The following is a 19,453-nucleotide window of genomic DNA, read 5'->3' as shown; positions in this document are numbered from 1 at the left end:
AAAGGCAAGAAAGGACATCCAGTACCTAGTCACATTTTATGCCTTTGAAAACCTCACTCTAGCTCCTACAAACACGATACAAAGGTGGCTTTTCACTGGAAGGAATTACATCAGACTCCCTCCTGCTCACAGAAAACTGTATATCAAACTTCTGCAAGCCCTTTATGAAAGTAGTACTAAATATAGTCTCTTTCATGGAAGATTTGTCAATTGGTATAAAAATGCAAGCAGCTTTACAGATACTCTCCAAGGCATATGAAACAATCACGAAGTTTGCCCAAAGAGACCATTGCAGAGTAGTTAATTGGAATGAAGAACCCCCTAAACCTCCCCGCCCCAAACCTCTAAGAGAATTAAGAGAATTAACACCCAGTAAGATGTGAAGACCACCTGCCTCTAAAGCAGAAAGGCTTTGATTACACAGTGTCACAGACCCTGCTGAAACAGCAGCTCTTGATGCTTGTACAGGAAAGCCAGTTTCCTGGCTTCCAGGTTTGGCTTTTGTTTGTTTCTTTGTACTTTTTAAAGAGTAATTATTTACATGTCCTCCATATAACTTAAATTAATTTATGAATTAAGAAGGTAGCCTTCTGTACCTTGTGCCCCTCAAATCAGACATTAGTGCAGGGGAACGTATTTTATTTTTGTTCGTTGCAGTAATCATCTGAGAAACTTGCATATTGATTTGGCTTATAAGCTGTCAGGAAGCATGCCTGTAACTTGATACACTCAAATGATAGTCTACATCTACAAACTCTAACGTAAGGACCATTTCAGCAGTCACTGCCTCTGACTTCAGAGGGCAAAAACCCCAAAACAAAACCTATGGTGTGCCAGAGCAACACCTGCATTGTGGAAAAAACAGTAAAACCACTACTATTCAACGACACCCTCTTTATTCAAAAATAGATATCTATGAGACATTTCAGAATATACTGCTGTCACAAATGGCAGCCTATATGTCTAAATTAATTCCTAAATCAATTCATATACAGATTTAAGCTTTTGTTAAAAAAAGACACACCTTGGGGAAATCTGTTTAACCTTGAGAGAACGTCACCCAGTTCACCAGATGCCCTTTGCCCAAAAAGTAAAACAAATAAAATTAAAAACCACAAGACTTCATTTAAATTAAGCAAAATAAAACACACACATATATTTGGAAAAAAAAAATCAAAACATTTCAATTAAAAAAAACCAACAAAAAAAAAAACAAAACAACCAACATACAACTCTCTCACAGAAGATCTGCCCAAAACAGCGTGAGATGTCAACACATTTGTGTACATCAGGTTTTTTTTAGACAGCTTTTTTTGTCGTATAATGGATACACATTCAGTCAATGTTCAAAATCATTATTGGTTAAAACAGCTTCAGGGTAACTCCATGAGCTGAGACAGGATAGAAATGAGTCTTTTGGTTTGGGTTTTTGAGGTTTGGTGGGGGTTTTTTTGTTTTTCATTTTTGGCAAAAGCAGAGAGAACGTACAGTGCTTTATCTAAATAATGTTTGGACCATAAAAGGCTGTACAATCAAACCAATTCATGGAAAGAATAGTTCTGCCACTGGAAAAGTTCCTGTAAACTAAGAGAAAAAACAGATTTCTTGGCTGGGCAGTAAGGGTGCAAGGAGTTTTAAAAAAAGGACAAAATGAAGCCTCAGTAAGAAAAGGACGTGAGCTTCTTAACAACTTAATGACCAAAAAATGCTGTATTATTTAACTGAATGCTGAATAGACTACTGAATACCCTGTAAAATAAATTAATGAGGACGCAGAACAAGCTTTGCATTTCTGTAGGTAGGTTTCCTCTCATGTCTTTGACAACAGCAGCTTAAGACTATAGGGAGGCACAAACACAGCACATCACTTCAACTAATTTCAGCCTCTGTGTTACAAAACCTGTATGATCAGATCAAGTGCTTCCAGAAACTTAAAATGTTTTACAGTGAGAGGTGCTAAATTTAAACAGAATTGTTATCCAAATTGGAATGGTTTTCAGTGATCAGTCCAGCTTGTTAGACCTAACACACAAACTGAAATGTAACTACATCCATGGCACCTAAAACATTAGCTAGCAAAATAATGGAATTAAGAGTATTTTAAATTTGCCTTCTTTCCTCCTTTTTTTTTTTTTTTTTACTTTTCCCGATTATAAAAATCAACTCACAATAATCTGTGACACAAAATTAAGTACATCCTTCTAATATCTACATGCATGGACATGATACATGTGCATACAGGATATGTGCATATATATGGGTCTATTTTCTATATAAATAAATATTTATACCACATTTAACTTCTGTGCATCAAATATCTTCACTAAAGCTATGAAGAGAATTTACAGAATAGTATTTTTAATGTAACCATCCTGAGAGTAGATCAGACAGTGCCTGTCACAGGGATATCAACAGTTGCAATACACCACTCCAACCTCTCAGTTCGTTACACCAAAGCTTCTGTGACCATCTAATTTTGTATAATGAAGAGGAAAAATGTGGTATAAATCTAAGGTAGCTAGAACAAAATTTACTTCCACTCTCATTTAGGTAAAATCCAGTTCTGCATCGCTCAGCAGTGTGTAAATTATGAAGCTATGTCTAATTCACAAAGAAAAGCTGCTTATTTTTATTGCCTGTGGTGAGTTTCAATTTATGTACATGCCAAATAGGAACTATGTTCATGTCAGTCCCACAACAGTATGAGGAACTGTAGATTTAAGAAAAATATTTCTCTGTACCACTGCTCAGTAGATGCCTTCTTACACTGACATGGTACAGTACCTGCGTACACCCCCCCCCCCCGCCCCGAGCCCACCAGCCACTCTACTGCTCTCAGAGATGAGGTTCAGAAACCCAACTAAACCAGACAAGACTTATTCAGAAATAATACAATGCTTTTACAGGGGAAAAATGTTATATGGTCAACCTTTCTTTGAAAACTTTCCAGGTATGTATGTACATGATTCTTATGACTTTTGTTGGGGGTAACAAGTGCTAAGAGCAAACAGCAACTAAAGAGTATGGAAAAATATGAGAAAAGTTTGCCTATATGGACTATCCCCACTCCCTTTAGAGCTCACAAAAACTCACTCTTCTTCCTCCCCTCAACGTGAGCCCATGTACAGAGAGAGAGGGTGAGCATGAGCAGCCAAGAGGTTGAAAGCAGGGTCTGCAAGTTCCTTCCTACTGTAGATCTTGGAAGACTGGATTTCCAGTCAACACCAGAGTCTTCTTACTTCTGCTGGTAATAATGGAAACTGGGGGACACCATTTGTTCTAGTCTGTTGAAAACAGGTCACCAGCAGACGGCAGAGGTGCCAGACCTCCTGTGACATTGGGCAGCAGTGACAGATCTGGAAGGCTCTGGATGTGGGATTTCAGCTCCTTGCGGACCTGGGTTACCCGAGCAAGCTTCTGTTTATATTCCTGAGGGAAAGAGACAAGAGAACGAAGATTAAGCACAGGTTAACTAACAGTGCTTTTAGTTAAGCCAGGAGTATTTTCCAGGTGAGGATTCTGAGAGAAGAAGGTGGCAAGGCACTGGTTCTCTGAGCAACTGCTGGCATGACTGCAGATCCTGTCATCTGCACCCAAATTCACAGCCTGTCCACAGGCTTTGGCATCCCTAAACCACTAATCCTGCCCTGTGTCACTTTAACAGAAGCTGTGTAAAATGCACCCAAACCCGTACCCACTGGTGCCTGGTAGAGTATTTGAGACGCGTCATTACATAGTTGCTCTATTCTTGTATTCTTCCGCAGGCTCCTGACTTCCACCCAGTGCCAGAGGAGGAACACTGACAGAGCATTCCTCAGGCACACCTCTACTGACAAAGGCAGCAGGCTGAGGCACACCAGAGCTACTACTATGCTGCTAAAATGCTCTTTTTTTTTTTTTTTTTTTTTTTTTCCCCAAGCTTGATCAATTTTAAATATTTAGATAATCCAATTTTCCCCTTCAAGTCATTAAATCAAAATCAAGTTTTGGTTGCGAAATAGGGTCTCCTCTAGGAGTTGTTAGACAACTCATGTTAGCAACAACAGCAGCTGTACCACAAGACCGGCACTTTAGCGAACAACACAGAAGTATGTGTATGATCACTAAAATGTAAACCCGAGAAAGAAACATCCACACTCGATTGAAACTGAGCAAAATACAGAAACTAAAATTTTCAAGAGTTTTATTACAAAGGGAGAAAAACAGTAAGTTAAAAATCCCTGAAGAGGAAACTTGCAAGTAGTTTTTCCACAAATGAGGTCTGGATTGAGCATTAAAAGTCCAGTGGGAAATATCTATCCATCTTCAGAAATCTCCACAATCTAAGAGACACCAGATAACAGCGACTAGTATTTCATAATGAGAAGCGAGAGGAAGAGTTTGGACCCTGGAAATGAAAGAACGAACCACACCTTGTTAAATTACGTTTAGAGGCTGTTTAAGAGCAGACCAACACATATCCAAGTTATCTAACAGAGAAGCTCAAATAAAGATTGATGTTTATTTAGTTTTCAAAGTTTTGTGATTCTAAACATTTATGTAAGTCACAGAAGACAGTTATTTAAGTAATAAAAAACCAGTATCACATCAGATCTTTTGGAATGCACCAGTCTTTACCTAACTACAGGTGGCATATTTTTTGTGGCATCTCCAGAATGCAGAAAACAATGAGCTTAAGAAAAATCATACACAGAATAGGCTTCCATACAGTCAGTTGTAGTATTAACTTACTTTTCATTTCTTAATTACTTGGCAAAGAGAACAGTTTACCAAAGAACAGAAGTTTATCTTTGAAGATCAAATAAAACTAGGCACACATTTAATCAAAACATCTTTCTGAAGAGTTACAACTTTAATCCAGTCTTTCTAACCTTCTCAATGATAGAAATTCTCTTCACTTTCTCCAAATATCAAAGCACAGCAATTTCTATGGGGTTACAAGCAATGAGTTTACACTCTCTGTGTTCCATTACTTTGAATTAGAATAGCAAGAGCAGCAGTCAATTGCAACAACTTGGAATACCCCTACGCGTGGAATGGCGATATAAATACATTCCATAAATTTCCTGCCAGCACCAAATAAGAATGTCCTTTAACAGCCTATTTCAAATTTAAATCCTTTTATGAGGCTCAGTGAGTTAACATACCATCATAACCAAACACTTCTGTTAATGTACATAGGATATATACTGAAATAATCAAGTTCAAACAAAGCTCTACCAGCTTCATAAACTAAAGCATACTGTTCTCAAGCCTAGAGGATAACAACAACAACAACAAAAAAAAAAACTCAGGAGAAGGTGCACCCATTAATTCAGGATTGTGAGGCTCTGTTTTGTTTTAATGGAAGACAAAGAATCAGAATCAAAATAAGAATGCACCCCACATCCCTAGTCATACCATTTTGGGAAATACTTAAGTAGGGAAACAAGTCAAGAAAGTCACATTATGAAGACAGAGAACAAAAACAGGAAAACACCCCAGATTTTTAAGCATGAATACAGAACAAAAGCAGATAGCAAGGAGAGCCATGGAAGTACTGCATTCCAACACTTGCCGTAGTTCTCCAAGACAACATGGAAGCCAACACTGGGGAAAGAGAGAGATGGTAAACGGAGTGCTGTGCTCAAGGCTGGCACATCACAAATAGTGTGAGGCAGGGAGACAGCAGAACACCAGCTCCTGCACACATGGGATATAGACAGTAAAAATATTTATTATATTATTGTATTGCAAATGCTTACAGATATAAGGTGGAAGAGGCTGGATTCAGATACTGCTTTTTGTCACTCCCAGAAGACTGTCTTAAAAAAAAAAAAAAAAAAAATCATAATTCAGGACATTGTCAGGGAGTGATGGATATCAAGCCAGGAAAGAAAGGGCAGTGCTTTCTCAAGAATGGCAAACTGTCAAGAGTGAGTATCGGCAGGTGGGGTTTTTTTGTTATAATAATTCTTACTAAAGATAGGAAAGAAATCAAGAAGCGCAAGGCAGCTGGCAAGTCCTCCAAGTCTGATAAATGGGTAGAAGGTGCAAATTCCCAGCATAAGCCAAGAAAATACCTCAAATACTGCTTGAATTGCCAAGATCCATGCACGAGAATTCTGTAAAAACAGGTACAACACAATGTCTACCTCCACGGGAAGACTAATGTCCTGCCACTCTGGGGCAAAACTGACAAGAGGACCAGGATATGCTACTTCTAGTGGACAATTAGGACTAGGACACTATGGTTTTTTAGCTGAAGATGATTTGTGTGACTATTACAATTGTATTGGATCCAAACAATATTTCTTTACTGATAGAACTATTTAGGGGAGTGGCAATCTTTCCAATGCCTTGCTTGATAGCCCAGCTCTGAGAAAACATGCCAACAAATGAAGAATGCAAACCATACTTCTGTTCTGTTTTTCATGCTATGGCAAACATACAGACTTAGGAGCAATTCTTCTACACAGTAACAGCAGCAACCTGTTCCCAGATTTACAATTAACAGCTTCAAATGTTTAAGAAATGATTGCTCTTAATATAACCTCATTTTTAGGAATACTTTACACTGAGAGCTAGATGGAATACTAAGCTATCAGAAATACCTTCTCAATTTGAAGAGACTTTTGTACATATATGATGACAAAAAAAAAAAATCAAGTCACCTTGAGAATCGCATCAATTCAATTCTAAGTAATTCCTACCTTACTAGTAGGTTAATGCAGGCATTAACTAGTCCACACAGAAGTTTTTGTTAAAGCAGTGAGGCCTAAATCCTATGAGAGAGAGAGAGAATATACCCAATACAGAAAAGGCAGCAACAGCCCCAAAACCATTAAAAACTCTGGCTCAGAAAAACATCACTAAATTCAGGAATGGAAATGATGTTCTAAAGGAATAATCCAGGAACCAAGATTTCCTAGAAGAGATGAATACTTGTTGGACAGATTTGATACACAATACAGGCTACATTAGAGAACTGTCTTGGCATTCTTAACACTTTCCATCTGCTCTGGTACCGAAACATTGTGCTGATTTGTGGCAGAGCTGTAAAGGACTTGAGAGACTGGATGCCAAAGCCGGGTCAAGGAGTGCTGACTGCCCTGAAGCACCTGGCAGGCACACCACACGGAGAACAAGGCAATGATCTAAAGACAGGGTATCAAAGACAGAGCCTAGAGGCAGCCCATCACTTCTGGGCAGCTGCTCCCAGAAGCAGAGAATTCTGAAGTCCTACTGCAACATGGAAGAAATGCCTACCAGGGAGATGTAATCCTTCGTATGAAGTGCAAGACACCTTTATTTGTATTTGCCACTTGTACTATTCAGGAATACACCTCAGTTCTACTCAGGAATATGCATAAGCAGAGGCATGTAACCCCCTTCCAGGCTCAAGGGCTTTTCTTTTTCACAAACTGAGTTGTGGCCATATCCTGCAAAGTAGGACTCTGGAAACAGATTTTATGGGAAACCATGTTTTTCATGTAGCCCATGACATGCTCTGAAACTGCATCTTGCAGATTTTTGCATAAGGTTCCTCCATTCTATAAAACTGAAAAAATATGAAGCACACTTAAAAGAAACCTCTGCTTTCCGAGATCTTAAGTTTGTACTCCATGCGTCTAGCTAATTGCCTCACTGCATTGTAAGCTTTCATTAAGATTAATAGTATTTGGATGCTATTTGCTTTTTTTAGACAAAATAATGAGATCTTTGCTGTAAGCAAGAGTTTCAGGATGACACAGAAAAAACTGGCGCTGTGCCACACAAATGCTTTTGCTAATCAACATTCCCTTTTAGTATGAGGCATTCTACATCCACAGTGGCCAAGTGAATTAGATACTTAGTCCTTGCAACAAATGCAAAATCAGAATTAAAGACCACTGAACGAATCTGATGGAAGTGTTTCATTCAAAAGAAGCTTTGCTTGAACATTATAAAACTGACTGTAATTGACATGACGGGAAAACAATTCTGAGGACTGCTGCATGGCTTGGCTCACCTTGTCGAGTTACCCAGCACGGACTTAATTTTATTTTAGCTTAGAATTTGCACTGGACACTTCCTTTCCTGTGCTGGGTCAAGCAGTAACATGCTGTTAAGTCATCACAGCAATTTCATCTACTGAAAAACATCTAGTTAATCCTTAATGAGAATTTAGAAAGCAAATAGGAAGAGCAGCCAGTCAGTCTCAGTTTTGATATGCCGTAGCTTGAGCCAGATGTATGAAAGCAAAAGACCACAGAAGTCAGGGAAAAAAATGCACCAGAGACTCAACAGAAATTTGAAAAGAGTATGTAGTGAAGTAAGGTGTTTGACAGTAATACATTTATATGGTCGTGTAAAACTTCTATTTAAAAACATTAAATATACAACACTAACATAGCAGGTTGATTAGGTATTCCTTAGCTTTTGCCACTTGCCAGAACCTATGTAAAGTACTTTTAAAACATACTCATTAAAACATATTAGAATGTCACAATGACCATGTATTTATAAGAAATGACCAATCTGAAGTGTGTTGGGAGAAAATGAGCAAAAATTAAAAGCTTTCTAAAGCAAGGAGAGTCAAGTTCCTGCTTGGTGAGTATGTGAACAGCCTTCGTCTTACATCCTGACAGAACATTTAAACACAGCACATCAAAATTAGAACAGTAAGGGGTTTTTTTTGTTTGTTGGTTTTTGGATCATCCCCCAAGGTTGTTCTTTATTATCTAAGAAAGCATGGATTATTACTAATCAGTATTTCCAGTATATATACACCTAGAGGACAACCCAACATTTTGGGGTTTTTTTAGCATGGATAATTTGTTAGATAACTTTTAAAAAAGCCTACCGTTTGATTTCAGTTTCATGCTCAAGAACAACTCTGTGCAGAAGATGCCCAGTTTGCATGCTACATATATGTTCATTCCACCTCCTGCCAGGCTATTCCTCCTGGCCTTTTCAAAAGCAGTTCAAAATTCCCCTTCTCCAATGTAAAGTGTACCAAGTGTATCAGCACTTTTCTCCTGCCTTCAAACCCACCTCCTTCCACATTCTCTCAAGTGTCCCGTTTGAATAAACCCAGTTTTAAAACTGTATTCTATCCTGTATTTTATACTGTATAAGCATAAATCAATCTTCTCCACATGACGATGGAATGCATTGGTCAGTGTGCCAAGCGGAATTACTAATTGGTGGGGGGGGGGCGAACTGCTTTCTCCACATCAGTTATAACCACCCAAACCTCACAGAAAGCAAATTTGAAAGAGTCTGTCTGCAAAACAGACATGAATTTGCCTTGTAAAGAAACTCTACAGTTCTAGAAATAAAAGTAGTCTTGGTCAAAAGAAGGCAGCTCACAAACATTCACACAAAAATCAAGAGAGAAAAGAGCCAGAAACAAAACATGAATTATCCATAAACTTGCTTATTTTCATGCAAATTCAACTGAACACAAGTGAGAGATCAGACACATTTAAGGTCTGATCCAGAACCCAAAGTCCTCTGAAATAGTTTGGCTGGACACTTGCTGGACTAGAACACCCATGCCACTTTGAAAATGACCTGTACCTGCTCTGGTGCAGTCGGGCAGCTGCACAAGCCTGGCAGCAAGGCTGCCCTGCCTCTCCTCCTTTGCAGGGCTAACCAGCGCAAGCCCAGCGCTGCATTGAAACAGCCTCTTGGCAAAGCAGCCACAAACCTGCAGAGAAGAGTGTAGAAGTACCTACAGCTGCACAGCGCATTGTCTGTGTCCTGACCTCCTGACTCCAGGAGTGTGTGTTTTAGGGCCAAGGGGACAGAACATTCTCCAGTACCTGGCAGAACTCAAAAGCAGCACTGTAGTCAGCATGGCAAATGCCTTGAGGGGTTCTTAACAGCCACACAGTCAATTTGCCCCTGCAAGAAGTCGGATAATGGAGAAGGAAACATCTTCCATTTCATAAGTTCAGCGCAGCAGAACCCACCTCAAAAGCAAAGCGAAAACAAATGCTAGTGGTAAAGCCAGTTTTCCTTATTTTGCAGAAGCACTAAACAACCAACCTGAGGTTTTTATACAACACATCTGAAAGATGCAGTCCAGGAATCAGAGCTTGAATGATGTGTTTCCTTACAGAGCTACACTTCATTTTCATGCCTTAAATTTGTTCACAGTCTTACTCTTAAATTTGACAAGGCTTCTTTCTTTTGCAGCACCATTCATCACACCAGAAATGGTATTTCTGCTCTTGGCACAATTACATGCTCTGAAACCATAACTTGTCTCCTTGCTCTCCTCTTTGCTTAGGACAACTTCAGGTTGTCCAATGGAATAGTCAGCAGAGGCCTCTGCAGAGCATTCCTCCAGCTGCTGCAGATGCCTTCTCCTCATCTACTGGCCCTTGCAACATTTAAAAGCTCTCAGAATTGGCCCAGGCTGCCACTGTACAATGGCAACAAAACCTGGCTTCATTTGCAACATATCCTTCCCACGATAAACACGGGGCGGGGGGGGGCACAAATTATGTTCACAGCAAAAATCAACATTTAGGGCACAAGCAAACAGCTACATATTCACCTCTCCAAGCACCTTAATCCTTTTGATTGCTAAGCAAAAGAATAGTCGTATACTGGTTCACTTCAGTAAAATGCATAAAACATTATATATTAATATTGGATGGGGTTTATTTGCTTTTATTTTTTTAGCGTTATTTCATTTGCAGTACTACTATAATTATGAATGTCTGCAAGTACCTACAAAGTGAAGAAATTATACCTTTGCATTGTGCAAAGAAACACAGCTGTTGCCTCGAGCCATACACCACCCAACAGAACCAGGTTCACCACAATGTTAGTTTATTGTATCACTACGGAACACCCTTCATTCTCGTCCCACACCCAAAGGCACGACTGGCTCACAGCTGGAAATACTGATGTACAGTTAGTCACTTTTTGCCATGTTAATTAGCAGTTCAGTTTTATAGACCTGAGCATGACACTCTGTGCTTGGGTGCTCCTGTTCAGGATCTTCTTGCCCTGCCCAGGGTGTAGAGCAGGAGACCTCCCTCCGCTGCCTAGTTCCCCCAGCTATCTTCCACTACTTGCATGCATGTAAAACACCGACATTGTTGTTTCCTGACAGAAAAACTAAATCTTCATCTCTTGTTCCCTGGCTAAACCACTGAAATGGATATACCACAACCCAAGACTTCTTGTCTGACAGGAAAGCAGCAGCCACAAAGGCATGCCAACAGTGACATGCAACAAAAACCTAAGCAGTGGAAGCAACACAGCAATAAATTGCATATTAACCCGCTGAACTAAATCTTATTTCAAGAAAATGTGTAGTGCCAGGCAGTCCAGACAACCTCAAGTGAGGTTGTACTTCATCCTTCAGAGATGCATTATCAAAGAGAGTTTGCAAATTCATATGGGCACAGCTTTAACACCTTATTAAAGGTGCCTTGAAGCCACAAATATTAAAACCCACCAACATCTGAAAGCTCTCACAGCTCTCAGCAGGATTCTAAGTCACAATTTTTCAGGTGTAGTCAACAATCAGAAAAATTCCCCTAAACCAGATCTTAAGTACAGTATATGTTCTTTATATTTATAGATACATATATGCACACATACAAACACACAGATATATTCATATGTATACACACATACCCCCACATACACACTATAGTATATACAGTATATATATATATAGTACAGCATGTTCCTCATGTCACCTTTTACAAATGCAGGTACAGAGATATTTGGAGGGCATGGGGAAGAACTCAGCATCACTGACTGCAAACCAAAGCAAAAACTCTGAATGCACATTCTCCTCTATATTTCCCCCCCCTCCTCCCCATTAGATTAAAATACCCCCCCCCTCCACTTACTCCGAATTTTCTATTGTCAGTAGTTACTTTCGATACCCATAAAGCTTCCACACAAGTTGCCATTTTCTAGCACTACTTTCACTTGATTCTTCTAGTCCTGCCTATTTAGTTGACTTCACTTGAGTCACCTGGTACACCAACATGGAAATGTTCTCCTGGGTACCTCCCCCTTACATTTCAGTTTTATACAAACTGATTCCCTGGATTTTTTTCTACTTGTCTGCCATGCATTCAGGAAGAGTACACTGACTTCAAAAGACAATCCTTCCCCTTGAAGTTCTGCAGACACAGGTGCTGAAGGACAAAAACCCTCCCCAGCTGATTGTACTCAGTAATTGTAACAGGGGCAGCAATAGCCAAAAATAACACAAGAACTTTAAATGGAAGTACTCATGTGAGATATGAAGACACCTTATCTCATTCTTATAGAAAAGCAGTTCTTGTTTCTATGCCAGTCTGAAAATAGATTTTATTTCCTGACACCTGTTATATGGAAGTCTAGGCCAACCTCTGATCCAGCCCAGGCCATGGAAGATCATACAGCAGCTGTAGTACAAGCCCACAACTTCTGACTGAGATGAAGCACCGTTTAAAAAGAAATTCAGTGTTCAGATGTTGAACGACAGAATCCACCGCACCTTTCACTAAGTTAACCTAAGGAATACTTACCCTTAAAAATATATGCCTTGTTATAGGCTGTTCAGCATCAGCTTTGGTCCAGCTGATTTTGTTCTGCAGCTGATAGCCAGAATTAAAGGAATTCTACCTTCTCCTTCTAAGCACTTTTAGACTACAGTCATATTACCACAATCTCCCCCCCTCCAGCCCCAGATAAAGTAATCCTAATTATTACACTTTCAATTTTTTCAGTCGCTACCCTAAAAGCAGAGTTTGTCCATATGTTATGATCTTCAGTCTCTGTGCCAGCTTTCTCCCTTCAAATTACCAGTGCTTCTTAGCACTATGTTGTTTCAATCGTTACTCACGCCAGTCTGTATCAATGCTGAAGTGTAATTCATTGTCCAAAGCCACCTTTCTCAGCATATTGTCCCTTAAACAAACAACTTTTCTGCAACTGATGACAAAGCTCTGTGTTGCAGGGTTTTGACATCGCAAAGTATTTTGAGCATTAGCCCACTAGACATAAATACACTGAGTTTATGTATGTTTTGAGAATTTGCTGTTTCACGAGGGATAGTATTAATAGGATTAGTAAACAACTGCAGCTCTTTAGACTACAAAAGCTGCTTTTCAAAAGATGTAGATTAGCTACTTTCATTGCCATCATAGTGAAAGACTTTGCTTTGTAAGTAAATAAAATAAAAAAAAAATCCACAGTGATTCCCGAATTAGACATTTCCGTATCTTAAAATAAAGCCCTGAGTCATATTACTATCAGAAACTCCTTTCCCCAACTAGCAGCCTTGGCTAGATTAGGGTAGCAAAGTAAATAATCCATCTTCTATCTAAAAATGCCATCTCATCTGAGAGTCAGGAAACTTACTTCACAAGAGAAAAAACTTAGTCAATAGTACCAAAGATTCCGGAAAAGATACCTTGAGAGAGCAAAGCATACAATAAGAAGATACGTAAAATTAGACTGTTTTAAGTTATTTTCTTATTTCAGTCTTTGCTTGAGAAAATGTTTTGGTTTTTAATACATTCTTAATTGCTACAAGAATTTCAGATCCTTCTATTAAAATGCTTATTAGCACTACAAAGAAAAATCCAGGCTTATCAATAACATTACTGCAAGAACATCAAAGACTCAAACGAAACTGATGAGCAGATACGGCCTGCCATATCTGTAACCAACATCTTCCACTATTTATTAACCCTCTACAACTCAAGAACAATGGAATGCTTTAATCAGGCAATATCCCTCAACTAAGATTTGAGATTTGACATGAGTATGAATTGTGTCTTCATGTTAAGTAAGTATTAAAGAGTGACGCTTCCTGCAACTCATTTTAGACTTCTACAGTACTAAGGCCACCTTGTTTTGGCAGAATGACAAAGACGCTAACCTAAACAGATATTAAATAAGATCATTCTTTAGTTTCCAACGTATTAAAGAATGCGTTTACACTTAAGAGTGGGCAAGCAACCTGTCCTGTTGCCATCAGCAAGATTATTTCTATTAACAGAGTAGCTCAGCCAGTGAACCACTTAATTTTCAGGATTACATTTCTGCCTCTGCCAGAGTTACAATTTCCAAGTAACTTTCTTTACCAAAAGGATATTCGACCTGTTGGAGCAGGTCCGGAGGAGGGCCAAAGATGATCAGAGGGCTGGAGCACCTCTCCCATGAAGACAGGCTGAGAGAGTTGGGGTTGTTCAGCCTGGAGAAGAGAAGGCTCCAGGCAGACCTTATAGCAACCTTCCAGTACCTAAAGGGGGCCTACAAGAAAGCTGGAAAGGACTTTTTACAAGGGTATGTAGTGATAGAACAAGGGGTAATGGCTTTAAACTGGAAGTGGGTAGATTTAGATTAGATATTAGGAAGAAGTTCCTCACTGTGAGGGTGGTGAGACACTGGAACAGGCTGAACAGAGAGGTTGTGGATGCTCCATCCCTGGAAGTGTTCAAGGCTAGGTTGGATGGGGCTTTGAGCAACCTGGTCTAGTGGAAGGTGTCCCTGCCCACGGCAGGGGGCTTGTACCTAGGTGGTCTTTAAGGTCCCTTCCAACCCAAACCATTCTATGATTCTATTATATTTTCCAAAACAAAAACCAACACAATTGTCACAATATTTCAGCTAGTGCATTAGAAATTTTAATTTAATGCTGTCATTATGAATTTCTTAATTTCAGAGTCTCAAACTGACTTAAATTTATGGATTGTTCTGGGCTTTTTAAAAAATTGCTGTGCAGCATTTTGCTGCCTATTTCTTGCCTTTTTTAAAAAAGTAAACAGCAATATTCTTATATACACACACACATATATATATATGTATGTGTGTTTCCACTAGACAGGTGTCCTTTCAGCAAGGAAAAAAAACCTGACCCAAGACTTCCACTAGTATTCAGCAAATAAATCAGGTGCCAAACAGAATTTAGTTTTATGGCATCTTTCATATCCCTGTCTGAAAGTGCCTTTTAATGACGCAGTCATAAGACAGACGCTATGCTTGAAGAAATTCAAGCTAAGAGAATTATTAACTATCCACTCTAATTCTGAACTCAGAATCAGCACTTGTTTGGCTGATTTGGAAAAAATGTTGCCTTTGAAAAGCAACATGTTCACAGTCACAAGACATTGTGAAACTCTAATATAAACACACATTACAAAGAAAACACTCAAAATGAAATTTACCTCAGAACAGTGTTGCCTAGCTGTCAGAGGATTAGGTTTGTCATGATAGTAAACAGAGCCTGAAATTGCTACAGCACAGTCTCCTTCCAGAAGATTTTGTCCTCTACAGCAGCTCATGTCCCACCCAGCAACAGCTGTTCATAATAACCAGCAGCCGACAGTGTAGAGGAAGCCCTTAATGTGCCGCCAAGGGGCAGTTTAACAGATGGCAGAGTGACATACAACCACAATCATTAATTAAACTTCCACACTAGTCCCAAGATGCGGTGCTGAAAGAACTTCCACGGAGAAAGAACATTTTCAGATAAATGGCTGGCTGCTGCAGCCTCTGCACTCGCTCTAGGACGTGCAGCTGGTGCTCAGGTCCAGTCAGCATAGTCTCATTTTACAGTGTCCTACCCTCCTTGTTCAAGGGAGCTATGTCAGGAAACACGAGTCATCATCTTTCCGTATCAGCCCAATTTACACCCCATCACAGAAGCTGTAGGTAAGAGTAGCCATTAAAGGATGGATACCAGAAGATCTTATTTAAACTGCATCCCCTTATCAAGTAGGGGCTGGGAAGGCAGATGAGGGGCACCCAAGCATAAGGAAAAGAATAATAAAAAAACCAACTAATAAAAAAAGCCCAGCTAACTATGGCAAAGGGAGGTTGATTTTTTGGAAATGAGGATTTCATAAAAAAATAGTGTAAGTCTGAAGAAACTTTGATAGGTGAGCCTATTTTTAAGAAGTATGGAGTTCTGGGCCTTTCATGTCCATGTGTATTAAAACATACTAGACTCAACATCAGAACAGATCTGCCTTCTCCAGACTTTTTACACTGCTTGCTTATCCCTGTTTTACTCCAAATGTAAAGATAACACCTAGAATCATCTCCCTTGAGAGAAACACATAGATTAGGAGTCAAGTGGCAGCATTTGGTGAGACAATCGGCTTGCCGGCACCAGTGTAATCAGTACTCACTTCTAGCTTCTTCTCCTTCTCTGTTAATACATCCTTCTGATTCTGGGTGTACTCGATCAGCATGCGTGCCAGCTGGCGCCGGTCCTCCAGCTCTGCTGCCAGCCGGCCATTGTACTCTGCTAGTAACAGGCATGCTTCGTCCACGGTCTTCGAAAGACGTTCGGCTGCCTCTTTGTCTACATGCAAAAGCGTTGGGTAATTTAGAGGACAAAGTTTAAAACTTTATATCTTTGACAGAAGGGCTACAATTTACCAGCCACACCCACAATAACATCTCATTCATAAATACACTTCTGGCTTGACAGGAAAATAAGAGTTCTTATCACAGGGGATATAAAGGAAATAGGCAGGACTAACAACCCAAGAATAGTACGTTTTAGACACAGACATGATCGGCTGCATTTTATCCTTGCAGAGATCTCAATGATGGGGGGGATATAAATCTATGATATCAGCCTCCATGAACAGGTTAATTAAACTAAAACATTAGGCTGTACTTTCAGTTAAACAAATCAGGTGGTTTTCACATTTAAACATGGTATGCACTTTTTAATTCCTCTTTTCTCTGAATAACTCTTAATGTATCAATACAAGCAAACATATCAATTGCACACTAGTCTTCACAGTTGGAACCCTGTAAGAACACATGATAAAGGACTGAATAAGTGCCAGTTCATAATGAGTTCTAAATGAAAACCACTTCCAGGAACAAGAGTCAAATCAGTTCAACCTTTAAATGTTTCTATTAAGATTACTTTTCATATACAATTGCAAAAGTGCATTTAAACAAGGACCGACAGACAAATGGGGGTAGTGAGTTTACTTTTTCCTAGCAATCAAGGAGTATGCGTGTACTGAGCACAGTCTGATAAAACTCTGTCTAATAAAGTGTTCAAAATCAAACACAACCATTTGAGAACTCTGGCCGTGTTTCCTTTACATTCTCGCAAAATGCTGTTGATGCTCTCCAAGTAAAAAAGCCTTGGTCCAAGCCAAAAAAAACCATGGAAGAAGCTATGCAAGTTTCACCTTCAATTCTACTTCATAGGATTGCTATTTATTAATTACTCAAGAGCTACAAAATAAGGACACCAAAGCAGGAATTCACTCCACCATACATTATGATTTAAAGAAAAACACACTTTGATTTCTAAGTTATTCTTTGGACCCATGTTCATTCATCTTCCAGTTTCATACCTGTAATTTTCTCCAGTAATGAAACATCTTGAACTTCCTGAGGCAGGGAGGCAATTTTTTGCCGCACTGTTGCATCTCCTGATGCTGCATTTTCCAGGTCTTGTAGGGCTTTGATCAAATCCTCAGTCTACAAGACAAGTTAGCCAACATTAAAACCAGGTAATTTCTATGCCATTTCCTGTGGATGTGGCCCCTGCATCTGAGGTCACCTACCTTTGAAAGCAACCATTTTTTGAATATTTTCTTCAAGTAGTTTTTAAACTGTTGCTTCCTAACACAGGGAGTATTCACTAAGGTTACAATATCCCAGTGTTTAGGAACTTATGCATAATTACAGTAGGATCACCTTTTTCAAGACTCTGCAGTGGAAAACTTCTCATTCCAATTATGAGAAGTGATCATTTAAGACAAAGCTGAAAAGTACTTGACCACACCAGTTTGAGAAACAGCCATTGGCCCTTTATGTTGCACCAAGTTGGGACTGTATCTTTTAGCTGAGCATCCCTGACACTTTCTCTTAGACTAGCAGGAGGGTACATGCACCTTTTTGTTCTATTCCAAAGGCGCATTCTGACATGCCAAAAAAAGCCCAAAACCTAAACCAAACTTGTATCAGTCCAAACAAAACTCTGTCACCTTTCCACTATTGTAAGATTTAGAATTTTGTAACTGGTTACCTACCATAAACTTTGATGACAATGAAAGGTATCCCTGTTAAAGCAAATTTTATATTGTCCTGATTTTGCAAAGCCATTGCTATCCTCACTTAGCTCAGCTGGCTCTTTGGAAGAACTCTGCAATCTACAGTTAAACTGGACTCCACTGTATCCCCTCAACTTTGTCTCTCAGCTGGTTCTAGTGCACTGAGGAAACGTGTCAGTTTAAATGAATACACTCAAAAGGTATCCTAGCTTAAAAAGAATGTGGATGAGGACAACCTTAAGAGGACCTCTCCTTGACACACCATATTTCTTCCCTACTCAAAAAAATAAAGGAGACAGACAGACTCCCTGAACAGGAAGAAAAAAGTGTTGTTCCTTTATTTTAAAAATACTGAAGTTTTAACAGGAGGTTTTTGAAACTGGAACACTAGCCCTGTAAACACCACCACTGATGTTTAAACTACATTTCAATAGTTTGAAAACTAATAAAAACACTGAAAAAATTTAAATACAATTTTTTTATCTGAAAAATAAAGAAGTCCATTACCTAATATTTACTACTTCTTTGCAAACTGCTAATGATTTCCAACAGTAACAAAGATAATGCTTATCATCAAGACAAACCATAAGCTGCAAGGCATCTGGAGGTAAAAACAACAAAAAAATCTCACTTATTTCCTTGACAACTGTTATTTCTTTTCTTCAATGTTTAGTCTACCAGATGGATGGTGTATTTTTTTATCCTTTTCAGATAGACAATGGTTTAACACATGTTCATTTTGTAGCTTCAGATGGTCAGAATGATCCTCTATTTCATTCCTACTATTTCCACACCACTAACGTGTCAGCGTCAAAATAAAGTCTTCAGAATTGCTTTCCTAACCAACTCCACACAAATCTATCAAAGGTTGAACTTTTTAATAGCTCATGGAAAGAGATGTCCTACAAAAAAAAATAATTAAGTTTTAAGTGTGTTACAATTTTGGGTTTGAGAGATTACACACTGACCTTAGAAAGAACTTAAAATATGGTCTGTTCCTCTAGCAGTCCTTTGAGATTCTTTAGTGGTAGTACTACTCAGACCTTGGTTTAGACTACCTGAAATCACTCAGAAGTGGTACACTATTTCAATACGAAAAAAAGAATCTGTTCCATTTCTTCTTCCATGGACTTCTCAACCCCCAACTGAATTTCTCCATTAAAAAAGCATTTTACTTGTTGGCAGCTCCACCTTGTGGCTGTACCACACGGGAGGTGGCTTTCAGAACTCCCACTCTCAACCCGTCCCACATACCAGCAGTGGCCCAGCACTAGGGTCTTGGGGTGAGTAGCTCCCAGGGTAATCATCATCTTCCTCCTCTTGTATTTGCTGAAATGTCCGCTTTAAAGACTTCTTCTCCTCTGCAACTAAAGACACATATAAGCAACTCATTTGAACGCCAGATCTGCCCACTTTAACTATCTCTACTT

At 39.2% G+C, this 19,453-nt stretch overlaps 1 protein-coding gene across 2 annotated transcripts in view; it reads right to left on the bottom strand.

Moving 5' to 3' along the window:
- Window positions 1-879: 879 nt before the first annotated feature.
- RPRD1B (regulation of nuclear pre-mRNA domain containing 1B) overlaps window positions 880-19,453 on the bottom strand; it is a 28,899-nt gene continuing 10,325 nt past the window's right edge. For both annotated transcript variants that reach the window (XM_030008789.2, XM_041122776.1), the window contains 4 exons: window positions 19,278-19,390; window positions 17,322-17,448; window positions 16,125-16,300; window positions 880-3,429 (listed from right to left, as the gene is read on the bottom strand). In XM_030008789.2, coding sequence (XP_029864649.1) covers window positions 3,280-3,429; window positions 16,125-16,300; window positions 17,322-17,448; window positions 19,278-19,390 — 566 coding nt within the window. In that variant the 3' untranslated portion in view covers window positions 880-3,279. The remainder of the gene's footprint in view (window positions 3,430-16,124; window positions 16,301-17,321; window positions 17,449-19,277; window positions 19,391-19,453) is intronic.

The sequence above is a fragment of the Aquila chrysaetos genome, chromosome 3 (genome assembly GCF_900496995.4).
Source record: "Aquila chrysaetos chrysaetos chromosome 3, bAquChr1.4, whole genome shotgun sequence".
NCBI classification, from domain to species: domain Eukaryota; kingdom Metazoa; phylum Chordata; class Aves; order Accipitriformes; family Accipitridae; genus Aquila; species Aquila chrysaetos.
The sequence above is the reverse complement of the archived record's forward strand: the minus strand, read 5'-3'. Positions and strand labels throughout refer to the sequence as shown.